Genomic DNA, 13,165 nt, shown 5'->3' on the forward strand with positions numbered 1-13,165 from the left:
TTTTTTTCTGACAGCTTTCCACCAAAGACAGGCTCCAGCATTCACAGATTTTTACCATATAGACATTTAATTATATATGTAATCTGTTTACCGGTAAAAAAGGTGGTATATCTTTTCATGGCAAGCTTACATTGTCGAACTGTTCTCTCACATGGGGAAGTGAGAAGGCACTGATATTGTGCATTCCATCAAATCATTATGCAGTCCTCCTGAAAACACACAGAAAGGTCTCGCTCTCTGGGTTCTTCACAGATTGTCTCCCACAAACCGCCACCCCCCACGCCCCCATCCCTCCTCCTTTGAGAACTCCCGAATAGTTACAGAGGGGCTCCCTTCAGCTCTTGGACCCAGGTCACCAAGTAAAACTGGGATCCGTCTCAAAGCAACAGATTCAATGCCGTACGCATTGGACTGTGAGACAAAGGACAGGCAGTTCAAAATCACCAGCTGCTGGGCAAGAGAAAGATAGGACTTTCTACTCCCGTCCATCATTGAAGCCAAGAAACTCACAGCGGTGGTTCTAGCCCATCCTAATGCATCACAGCGAGTCGGCATCCGCCCGACAGCAGTGAGTTTGCAGTTTTGTTAAGATCAGAGGGTGTGTATTACAATGGAGTAACCGGTTGCCCATCAAACCCTGACTGCTCTGAATGTCTCGTCACAAGCTAAAGGTGAGGAGAGGTGGAGATGCACATACAGGGAGGAGGAGTAATGAGTAGAAGATGAATGCTGGGCCGTCGAGTAAGAAAGCACTACTGCAAATCACCATCTTGGTGGGTTTCTGGTTCCTAAAATAATGCCCAGGAGAGCCTAGTGAGAGCTCCACCACTCTCCTTTCTCCCTTCTCCCAAGAGATCCTCCTCCTGAAAACGGATTTCCAGCGAGCCGACTAACTGCTTGCACCATGTGGAGCTATTACACCGTCACGGAAACACGTGAACGTGCTCTCCAGGTTCCTCAGCGGTCTGCAACGTTCCTGGAAAGGTGGAGGAGATCGATCTTATTAAATGGACAGGCCGCCAACGTTCTACGTGCCTATGACTACTCAGGTGGACTTCGTACTCGCTTCTTGGACGCTCTCCACTTTTGAAGCGGTGCGCCAAGAGGAGAGAAAGACACAGCATCTGCTTGGGGATGGAGCCAAGAAAATCCTACCGAGGCGCTGACGTTGAGTTGAAAGTAATGGTAATGATATTAAGCAACGTGGATTGATAGCCTGTGCGCAATGACACATTTGTTTCTGATTTAAGTTAATGAAGACCATTTTGTTTCTTTTCTGCTACCACATACCACCGGTGGAAAAGAAATGGGAAATAGAGGTATACTTTTCTGGAGGGATGCCAGACCTCGGCGTTGGAAAGTGCACAGGACAGAATGTGGGGAGGGGGAGGCCGGTGCAGGGCCAGGGATGGCCGTGATCAGCTGCTGTACTTACTACAGTTATTCGGACCGGTGCTGGGGGCACAGGGCGAGGGTCCCCCGCAGGGATCGAGGCAGGAGTTGTAGAAGCAACCTTGGTCCTCTTCTTGACATGGGGTCAGACCTACCAGGGGGGAGATTCACATTCATTTTCATCGTCTGTACATTCCCTTCACTGGGATCTAAGCATCAAGAGTGCCTGCGAGAGCCGAGGCACGACCCAGCTTTAGTGTCCTTCCAATTTCTCCCACAACATTGGATCGCAATGTCGCCTTTTTTTTTTTTAACCTGGCAACTAAATACAATAGTCTTTCTGAAAGGATTCTGTAGGAACGAAGAAAGAAATGGTTGCTGGGGCTTTTGATGGGCACAAAATGGGAGTTAATTGTGAGGAGGAGCTGCCTGATGGCAGCCATAATACATGGTCGACAAACTGCGTTGGGTTGTTACTTTGCATGGGGGTGGGGGGCTCATGTTTTGTGTGGACTTGATGGCAAAAACGAAGTTCTAGTGATTTGAGGAACAGCGAAATCTAAGGATCTGGAAATTCTGAAGTATCGAATGACATTGCCTTAAAGATTCATTTACTTCCCGTTCTTGTCTTCTAAGTGAAATGCTTTCTCTAATTAAAAAAGATAAGTATCAACACGAGTCCAAAAGGAGCCATTTATCATAGTGCAGGCAGCTATTATCAATATTTTCTAGACGTCCTCCGAAAGTGCCGTCCTCCTAGTTACGATGACCTGAGAACTGTGTTTCCAAATGAAGGCGGGCAGTTGGCTTCAGCCTCTGACCTACCGGCTCTCCCTTAAGGAACCTGGAGAGGAAAGGACCTTCCCCACTGACTTCTTAGTCGTTCGTCGATTAAAGAGGTCAGGTAACAAATGACTGCCCACCCTCTCTCCCACTCTCCTAGTTGTACTCCATTAGCTTTCCAATGTGTCTGTTGGAAGCTAGAAAATCTTGCCAGTCATTTTTGTTTGTTTTATTTTAATAAATTAATATTTTTTTAAATGTTAATAAATCATTTTACTGGGGGCTCTTACAGCTCCTATAACAATCCATACATCAATAGTATCAAGCACAATTGTACTTATGTTGCCGTCTTCATTATTTTCAAGACGTTTTCTTTCTACTTGAGCTCTTGGTAGCAGCTCCTCTTTCTCCTCCCTCCCCCATGTTCATGAACCTTTGCTAATTTATAAATTATTCTTATCGTCATATTTTACAACTTACACTGTCTCCCTTCATCCATGTTTCTGTTTGTGACCGGTTCCCCCTTTCTCTCCCTTCTCCCCACCTTCCTCCTACCTTCATGGTATCGCTACTCTCATTATTAGTCCTGAGGGGTTATCTGTCCTGGCTTCTGTGTGTCGAGAGCTCTTATCTGAACCAGTGTAGATGCTCTGGTCTAGCCAGATTTGTAAGATAGAACTGGGGTCATGATAGTGGTAGGGGTGGATGGGGGGAGGAAGCATTAAAGAACTAGAGAAATGTTGTGTGTTTGTTGGTGCCATACTGCACCCTTTACTAGTCATTTTTTAAGTATAAATAATATGTGTGTAACAACAAGGCAATGTTTCTATATATTCTAATGCAATGTTTACTGGAGATGACTTCCTTTCCAATGGCACTAAAGAGCAACACTATATATATATATATATATCAGAGCCTTAAAATAGTGCACAGAAAAAAAGAAAGTGAGATATCTTCTTTCTACTTCTTTCTTCTTCTTCTTCTTCTTCTTCTTGACAGCAGGCTCAAGTGTTTTCTCAAGGTAACAAGGAATCTGTTGCTGTGGAGATGACCCTGGTGCATAGTGACCCCTTGTGTGGCACAATAGAAATGACTGGCTTTTCAGAAGTAGATTGCCAGAGTTTCCTTCCAACTCACCTCTAGAGATTTTTTTGGGTTAGCAGCCAAGTGCATTAACTATTTATATCATCCAACAACTTCTCAAGGCAAAGCAGGCTAATTTCTATGAGCTAGCATCTTAAGGAAATTTTATTAATGCGATGGTCATTTAATATTTTAAGAGATCATAAGTGTCCACTAACTGACAGCAAGGCGTTCCGGTGACACAGTGGTTAAAGTGCACGGCTGCCAACTGAAAGTGCGGGAGCTGGAGATCCCCAGTGACCGTACTGGAGAGGGAGGTGGCAGTCTGCATCCATAATGACTGCAGCCTTGGAAACCCCGCGGAGCAGTTCCACTCTGTCCAGAGAGTTACTGTGAATCCGAATGGACTCAGCAGTGGGCAATGGATTTGGTTTCTATGACAGCATCCCAAAGAATGTTCTGGTGATCACCTTCCAAAAACTCTACCAGCAAAACTCGATGGAGCACGGTTTCGCCTGGTGCACAGTGTGAGGCAGCACGCACCCCAGGGCAACTGCTTTGTGCTTTGTTCTGTGTTCCGTTGGACAGGTACAGGGGTGGTCACTGAACATTAAAAGATAAAAGGCCATCATATCCCCGTGAAGAAAATTCTAGAAGAAGGAGGGTGTGAAGAAGACAGAGCCAGTAAGCAGAGAGAGCATCCGAAGAGCTGTAAAGGCTTAGATCTGTAAGGGGACCCAAAGCTTCGGGGAGTCCACAGGTGGTGTAAACAGTTAATGCCCAGCTGCTAACCAAAAGACTGACTGTAGGTGCCCTTCAAATCTACCCAGAAGCTTCTTGTGAAAAACCCCTGGAAGTTTAGCTTTGAAAAATCAGCCATTGAAAACGCGATTGAGCACAGTAGTTCTCTGACACACAGGGAGTCTGCATGAGTGGAATCCACCCCACCATGGCTGTTCTAAAGCCCTGGGAGGGTGGAACTCGCAACCTTCACCGGCTTTTTCTAACAGAACACCAGCTTTGACAAGAGGTATGCCACTATAGTATGAAAAACTGACAGCCAGGTGCTGAGATCATGCATGAACTTTGTAAAACACATGAATCAAATGGATCACACGTGCACAGAAAGGATGGAGAAGCTGAATATCGTCAGGCAGACTATGGCCAGGGTCAGACTGTAGAACAGATGATCGTTTGTTATTATGCAAATTCAGATTGAAGGTGAAGAAAATGGAAACAAGCCCACAAAAGCCCAAGTATGACCTGAGTATAACCCACCTGAATCTAGAGACCATCTCGAGACAAGTTTGGATGCTGTGAACGTTCATGACCAAAGACTCAATTGAGGGGGCTGACAGGAGGGCACAATACACGCAGAAAGTGAAGGGTCATTAAACAGAGAGGAAAGAAAGGATAAAAAATAATGTCAAAGGGGATTCTGAAACTTGCTCTTGAACACAGGGGAGCTAGTATCGAAAGCAAACGGAATAAATGGTGCAAAGAGCTGAGCAAATTTCAAAGGGTGGTCTAAGAAACTTTTCTAATGAAATGTGCAAAGGCCTGAAGTAGAAAACCAAAAGGGAAAAAAACATGATTCACATTTCTCAAGCTGAAACAACTGTAGAAAAATGACAAGTTTTCATTTGCAACATTTAAGGATTCTATGGGCAAAATATTAAACAACAGAGGAAACTTCAAAAGAAGATGGAAAGAATATACAAGTCACTGTATCAAGAGTATTTTGACCAAAGTAGTTGTTAGAACAGAACAAGGGGATATGAAGTGGTTTAAAATGAGGAAACATGTGAATCAGGCTTGTATCTTTTCACCATGCTTATTCAATCTGAGTGCTTAGCACATATCCACGTAGCTTGACTTGGGGGAAGAAGTACCTGGCATTAGAACTGGAGGAAGTCTCATTAGGAATCTGACTTGCAGATGACAGAATCGTGCTTGCTGAAAGTGATGAGGACTTAAAGACTTCGATATGGATTATACCTCAACATTAAAAAATGATCCTCACAACAATAGGAAACATCACAATACGTGGAAAAGGGTTTCAGTGAGCATTGAAGCAGTAGTCAAGAAATCAGACATCATTCTTTACAGGGCTAATGTGCTGCAAAGCATCCTTAATGTGTTTTGTCTTTAAGAGCAAAGATCCCACTGAAGGACTATGGTGCACCTGACCCAATCCATGGCCTTCTCTGCATGTGAAAACTGGACCATGAATAAAGAAGACTGAAGAAAAATGGGAGCATTTAAATTACGGTATTAGCAGAGAATACTGACCATACCATAGACTGCCAGAAGAATGGCTAAATTTTGGGAGAGGTACAGCCAGGATGTTCTTTAGATGCAAGTGTGAAGAGATTCTTCTCACCTACTTTGGACATGCTACCAAGAGAGACCAGTCCCTGGAGAAAGACATTGTACTCCTGTAAAGTTGAGGGTCAGCATAAAAGAGGATGACCCCATAGATTCAAACAGAGGAATGACTGGGTCAGTGGTGCAGGACTGGGCAGTATTTTGTTCTGCATATGTTGTGTATACAGTCACTGAGTGTTGGAACCGACTCACTGACAGCGAGTCTAACAAAACAACCGCAGCAACAAGTTGAATCCATAAGCGTAAATAGTAATATAAAGATGCTAGAAATTTTACTTCTGACTTTTTGATCATATGACTTTGTTACATCTCACACACATAGGAAATCATTTTAAAATCCTTCTACAGCATACTGAGTAATCCAAAATGATTCTTAAGAAAGTTGGATCATGTAACAAGAAACAATTCGATCTAATAGAAGGTATGTGGCTAAAATTCACAGAACAACTTATCCCTTTAAAAATTATTAAGTAGCTCTGGTGAAGCAATGGGTTAAGTGTTCGGTTACTAACTATGAGGTCAGCAGTTCAAATCCAGTGGGAGAAAGGTTCACACTGCAGTTTCCCAAAGTGGGTAATACCACCTCCTAGTGACAGGGCAGGGCTCCAGAGGGATTCAAAAACCAGACCAAATTCATTGCCATCAAGCTGATTCTGACTCATAGAGACCCTGTAGGACAGGATAGAACTGCCTCTGTGGGTTTCTGGGACTGTAACTCTTTACATGAGTAGAAAACCCAGTCTTTTCTTGAAAAGCAGATGGTGATTTCAAACTGCTGACCTTGCAGTTATCAGGCCAACATGTAATCACTATGCCACCAGGGCTCATCAGAGCGATTCAGGATGCTTGGACAAGCAGAAAGCTACATTTTTATCCTGGACTATGGACTATGGTACAAAAGTTTTAAATGTCCAGGTAAGTGCTGATTTTTTTTCCTGAAAAGGGGGCGGTAATTGTTATTTTGAAGACTAAGGTACACCTAACCAAAACCTTCAATCACCTCATATGCATGTTATTTTAGACAGGGTTCTCTAGAGAAACAAAAACAGGACACATGATTTTGTATATATATTTATATAGATAGATATATACAACATAAGAAATAAACAGCTAATTAGTCTATAGAGCGGTACAAATGGTTCAGTGCAACTCACTTCTGTGAGACAGTTAATACACTGGCAGTCCTTCAAGTCTTGAGGGCCATCGTGTGCAAGTCAAGGAAGCAGACAGCTGAGTCCTCTGTAGAGCAATTCAAGCAAGCTAGCCACAGGCAGCAAACAGCAAGGCAGTTAACCAAAAGTCAGCCAGATGACAGGGTCCGACAGTCCCCAGCTCAAGTGATATATACTCCAGTCCTCAGCTCAAGGGAAGCAGGTCTTAAAGGAACCTCAAACTACAGGGACACAGTCCACGGGTTGGGTGTCCCACAGGTAGTGTAGCTCGCAAGTTGAGGTAGAGAACCAGCTAAGGCAGCCTCACACAGTTCCTTTCATCAAAGAGCAAGAGACAAGAAAGACGAAGCTTTCAGAATCATTGATCTCTCTGCCCTTCAATTAATCCCACATGTGTTCACTGGCCAGTTTGGCACAATAAACCTACCTATCACACATGTGAAAGTTGGACATTGAATAGGAAGACTGAAAAAGAATCACTGTATTTGAACTATGGTGCTAGCAAAGAATATTGAAAGGCCATGGACTGCCAAAAGAACAAACAAATCTTTCTGGTTACAAACACAGCCAGAATGCTCTTTAAGGGCAAGGATGGCGGCATTTCATCTCGTGTGCTTCGGACCTATTATGATAAGTGACCAGTCCCTAGAGAAGGACATCATGCTTGGTAAAGGAGAAGGGCAGTGAGAAAAGAGGACTACCCTTAACAAAATGGACTGAGACAGTGGCTGCAACACTGGGCTCACACATACGGATAATGGTCGAGATGGTGCCAGTCAACGCAGTGTTTCATTCTGTTGTACATAGGGTCACTATGAGTGGGAACCGCCGATTTGACGACACCTACCAACAACAACAGGCCAAATGAATGTGGAAGACTGTGGTTCACAGTTGCAGAAACCCCAAGGAGCCGTTCTGCTCTGTCCTACCGGTAACTCTGTGTCGGAATCAACTTGATGGCAGTGGGTTGGGCTAATGTTGATTTAGAAAAAGATTTCCTTCTCAACTTGAAAATCGACAGAACTAATAATGCTTTATGACTTGCATTTATACACATATATGATGAGAAAGCTTTCGAGTTGGGGTGTATTTTAATGAATTCTATATTAATAGCCAATATTCAAATTTTTAAATTAAATTAGCTACAGGTGACCAGTCTCATCAGCATCCACAGTTAAAAAATGGTTGAACAAGAAAAAGGTCATGTAAAAACAATTAAACATGTATTGATTTCTCACCATTTCTCAAGTGATAATTTAGCTTCTGTGGTTGACTTAACTAATTCAGTTCTCTCAAGAACCCCAGGAAGAAGCTCTCACTGTCTAGAGTTGACAGACGAGGAAACCGAGACATTAAGAGGTGAAATAACATGCTTCAAGTAAACCAGTAGTGATCATAGAGCTGGGTCTTGATCCCAGGCATCTGAACTGCAACTCCCACATTCTTAAGCACTAAATTATACCAAGATACCTGGTTGTGAGTGGGTTAAACATATGGCTGCTAACCACAAGGTTGGCGGGTCAAACCCATCAGCAGCTCTGCTACAGAAAGGAGAGGCTCTCTGCTAGAAAGCTCTAAGGAGTAGCTGTATTCTCTCCGATATGGTCACCATGTGTCAGAATGGATTCAAGGACAATGGGCTTGAATGTTTTGGTTTAGCTATACTTAGATCTTCCAGTTAAACCATGTATTAAAATAATCAATGGGACACTTGGGTTTTGTGTCAACTTGGCTGCACTTGTAAGAACATATGGGTGGTGTCCAATTTATCAGTTGGGCAGGCATGATGATATCTCCTTGCCAGCAAGGTCCTATTACATGAGACCTCATGGAGAACTGGCCGCTCTCTTGCCCTTCTTCTCCTTGCTTGCTTGGACGCTGCTTTGGCTTCTGAGTCGAGCAGCCACCATGTGGCCTCTCTATCCTAGATGTTGGCCGCCTACCAGTTTCCCTGCTTGGTTCTACAAGCCTCTGCCAGTCTGCAGTTTTCCTAGCTTCCTGCTTTCCCAGCCATGGCAGCCACTCAAGTCAGGAAAAGTCTTTAGTTGAACATCCCTACGTGAATCTGGAAAGGGTCTTCAGAGAAGCATCTGGCTACAGATTTAAGCTGGACTGTGTTCACCTTCTCTGCCACTGTGTGGGCTGCTTTCTTGTTAGAAACTTGTTTCTTTATACCAGTGTCCTGCTATTGTTTCGCCATGAAACCCAGCCTGACACAATCTCTCTGGAACCTTTTCTCCTAACAGAAATAGTCACATTGTGCAAACTAACTTATTGGATGCATTTTCTTTTTTGCTCTTACAGTTTCACACACAGACATAAGACTCCTTAGAATGCATATTGAATTACACTGTTAGGTAATGTGAGGCATTAAGCAGCTTCTGTAAACATGGTTATTTTAGGAGGTGGTATTTAATTTCAGCAGCCAATTCCTTCTAATTGGAATCCAATGTGATTTAATTGAATATTATACACTCTGCTATTTTCTTTATCATGGTGTTACCTTCCCCCATAAAATAGTTCACTGAATTTGACCCTATTGTTTAAGTGTTTATTCTCTACTCTTTCCCATTAGGGATGGTTTATCAGTATAGGCTGCTGGCAAATTATATTTATGGCAAGAAAAATGTGTCTGGCAGAGCTGTGCTATGGAGACCAGTGCATTCAGCAGTGTGGAATCACTTAGGGGTGAGCCCGATGTGCACAGTAAGTTCTTTCACATGTTTTGCTTTGGTCCCAGAGACATGTCAGCCCACAGAGCAATGTCCCAGTGAATGTAGCACATTCTTACTGTCACTGCAGTTCTCTTCATCACTCCCATCCTTACAGTCTTCCTCTCCATCACACTGGAACGTGCTGGGGATGCACTGGCCATTTCTGCACTCCACCAGACCCTGGCTGTGGCAGGCTAGGAGAAGCCAGAAACACAGTCACTGTATTTGTCAAGACATCTGTCTGTCACTGCATAACAGAAGTGCTGCCCATTGAGTAATGAAAAGCTATGCATGTTAATAACACCAAAGCAAACTTGCTGCCATCGAGTCGATGTTGAATCATAGCGATGCCCTTGTGGGTTTATGAGACTGGAAGTTTGAAAGCCCAGTCTGTCTCCCACAGAGCTGCTGGTGGTTTGAAACTGCCAACCATGCAGATGACAGCCTAATTTGTAACCACTACACCACCAGGGCTCCTATGGATATGTAATATTCTCTACAAAAGCGTGAATGGATCTATTTCATCACCTTTAAAATTCCCAAGCAGTTTCAGAATAGAAAGTATATATACAATTTATTATTATAATGATTATATTATACATATATTATATATAATTTCCCTCACCTTATTAGTTACCACTGACTGAAAATAATATTTTTTTATAACTTCAAGGAGAAAAGTATTAATCAGGATAGTAGTAATAGTAATAAGGAAGGCTACCATTTAAGCTAACATGTTTGGCAGTTAACCAAAAGGTTGGAGGTCAAGTCCTTCCAGAAAAGCCTAGGAAGAAAAGCCTGGCACCCTACTTCTGAAAAATCTGTCATTGGAAACCATCTGGAGGACAGTTTTACTCCGGCAAGCACAGGGCTGGCAGGAGTTGGAGTCCACTGAATGACAACTAATCTATATAAAAGGAAGTGTGCTAGGTGCGCGATGCAGACACTTTCAGACATTCAAACTGGCCAGGTGGATATTATCATTCTAGTTTTACAGAGGAGAAAATTAAAACTCAAAAGAGTTTAGTGTCTGTCTCAAAGTCATATAGCTGTGAAGTAGTGGAGTCTCCATGTGTAGGCAAACTTTTCGACTCCAAGTCCAGGAATTTTGCACTAGAGTTAATGAAACAAGGAAATCATAAACACATAGTCTACGATTAATGATGGGATTCCACTCTGATGACTCTGTTATTAGTTGGTTCTAAGACAAATCCTTCATAGTTTTAAAATCGTTTTCATTATGTTGCTTTTTATTATCCGTGTAAATCTGATCTTTGTCTTTGGGGGTTGGAAACGCTACAAATAAACTTAGAAATATATTTTAACATATTTATTCAGACATATTATTAATGCTAAAAACACTACTTTTGAGTCAACCCTGACTCATAGTGACCCTATAGGATAAGGTCCCTGTGGGTTTCTAAGACTGTAGCTCTTTACAGGAGTAGAAAGCCTTTCTCCTATAGATCCAGCTGGTGGTTTTGAACTGTTGACTTTGTGGTTTGCAGCCCAACATGTAACCACTATGCCAAATAACATCACATTAAGAGGTTCATAATTCAAATATGTTGTCATGTGGGAACTGCCTGTCTATGAAAGGACATAAGCAGAACCTCACACACAGTAAGCATTTCATTGCCGACTTGCTCATGACATCTGATGGTTAAGGGGATAGCCTAGCGACCATCGAACCTAAGGGTCCCTGTAAACCCAAACCCACTGCCGCTCACTTGATTCCTACTCATAGCACCCCTGTCTGCCAGACTAGCACCCCTATATGCCTGCCCCTCTTGGGTTTCTGAGGCTGAAGATCTTTACAGGCATGAAGCCTCCTCTCTCTCCCTTGGGACAGGTGGTGGTTTCTAAGTGCTGAGCTTGCAGTTAGCAGCCTGACGTGTAGCTCGCTACACCACCGGGGCTCCTAAGGTTTCCTGTAGGTTCCCTAAGTTCTATTTTCTCTGTTATCACTCAGAACATCAGGAAGTCACGTACCATGTGACCTCAACCACCACATTACTACCACCTAATATTAAAACCCCCTGGGGTGTCTGTGTATCAGAATCGAACACCATAATATAAACAGAATCCTTATGCTGGAGCAGTATGTTTCTGCTATCCCAAGAACCATCAAGGCAGGGCTCACTGTGTTATACTGTGTTCACTAAGGAAAGAACACACTGAATGTGTTCATTAATTTATGTCTTCTCTTGTATCAAGATGAAAACCATGTAATCTGCACTTCTATTTCTGTCTCAAGTTAAATATTCAGTTTCATACATGTTGACCTTTTCTACTTACATTAGACAGCAAAAGATGAAATAAAAATTAGTTTCAGCATGAATGAAAGACATCATATTAACTCTAGTTAAAGCATTCCTCTTTAAAACAAAAATGTTCTTTCTGTTCGGCTATTTTTAGTATACTATACTAAGTATAAAGTACCCTGTTTCCCCAAAAATAAGACAGTGTCTTACATTAATTTTTGATCCCAAAGATGCACTAGGTCTTATTTTCAGGGGATGTCTTATTTTTCCATGAAGAAGAATGCGGTACACATTTGTTGTTATTGTTCTATTAAAAGAGACCTCACACTTCCTGTCTGCTCTGGCTGCGCTGTGGCCAACAGTGAGTTGACCGCCGCTATGGTCCAGAGTCCAGAGTTACGGTAGTTTCGGGGGGACTTATTTTCAGGGAGATGCCTTATATTTCGGTGAGAGGCAAATCTGTAAGTAGGTCTTATTTTCGGGGGATGTCTTACTTTCGGGGAAGGGGTAGGGATTAATAGGCATCCTGGCTTTTATTTGCTAAACACTCCATTACTAGCTGGAAGCTTGGAGGTTCAAACCTGCCCAAAGGGTGCCTTGGAAGACAAGCCGATCATCTATTTCTGAAAGGGCACAATCTTGAATGCCCTGCAGAGCAGTTCCAGCCAGCACACATGTGGCCACCATGAATTGGCAGAGCCTCCAGGGAAACAAAAGCAGCATTGTAACCGATTTCTGGAAACTTTTCATTCACCCAGAAACACAACAGGTTATAAAATTGTAATTGGTCCCATACACTTTCTGGCTAATTGTATGAACATTAAAGTGTTTTGTTCTCTCTCTGTCTCTCTCTCTGTCTCTGTCTGTCTCTCTCTCTCTCCAGGTTCTCCCACAAATGGTCCCTGAAAACATGTTTGGAAGTTACTGCAGAGAAAATCCACTTCTCATATATCCTTTGCAAATGAAATGTCCCCCAACTCTGTGAAGAGCATCCCAGTTCAGAAAGTGCAGAAGGGAGGTGTGTAGAATAATGACAGAAAAACACACCATTGAGTGGCCAGGTTACGTAGATTAATTTTGGGGTTTGCAAGGAAAGCAGACACTCTATATTCGTATTGTCATTGCCACCACTCAATCATAATCTTTTAGGCAAGAACCAAAATAGACACATCTTTGCCTTTGAACATTGTTGGGGGTTTGTTTTGCTTTGGTTTGCTTTTATGAGTCTCCCCAACAGCATCTAGGGAGCCTAGTGGTGTAGTGGATTACTCATTGGGCTGTTTCACTGCAAGGTCAGCAGTTCAAAACCACCAGCTGCTCCACCAGAGAAAGATGAGGCTTTCTACTGCTGTAAGCCCACCGTCTTGGA

The 13,165-nt window shown here is 42.9% G+C and overlaps 1 protein-coding gene across 1 annotated transcript in view; it reads right to left on the minus strand.

Annotated features, from left to right (window-relative positions):
- The window catches only part of CORIN (corin, serine peptidase), a 358,777-nt gene that overhangs the window by 81,325 nt on the left and 264,287 nt on the right, over nt 1–13,165 (minus strand). Inside the window, exons 9-10 of the mRNA XM_045284056.1 lie at nt 9,610–9,726; nt 1,432–1,543 (exon numbers count right to left, since the gene is read on the minus strand). Of these exons, the coding sequence (XP_045139991.1) occupies nt 1,432–1,543; nt 9,610–9,726 (229 nt within the window). The remainder of the gene's footprint in view (nt 1–1,431; nt 1,544–9,609; nt 9,727–13,165) is intronic.

The sequence above is a fragment of the Echinops telfairi genome, unplaced genomic scaffold, assembly GCF_000313985.2.
Source record: "Echinops telfairi isolate 266 unplaced genomic scaffold, ASM31398v2 ScPeMD7_7468;HRSCAF=8506_0, whole genome shotgun sequence".
NCBI lineage: Eukaryota > Metazoa > Chordata > Mammalia > Afrosoricida > Tenrecidae > Echinops > Echinops telfairi.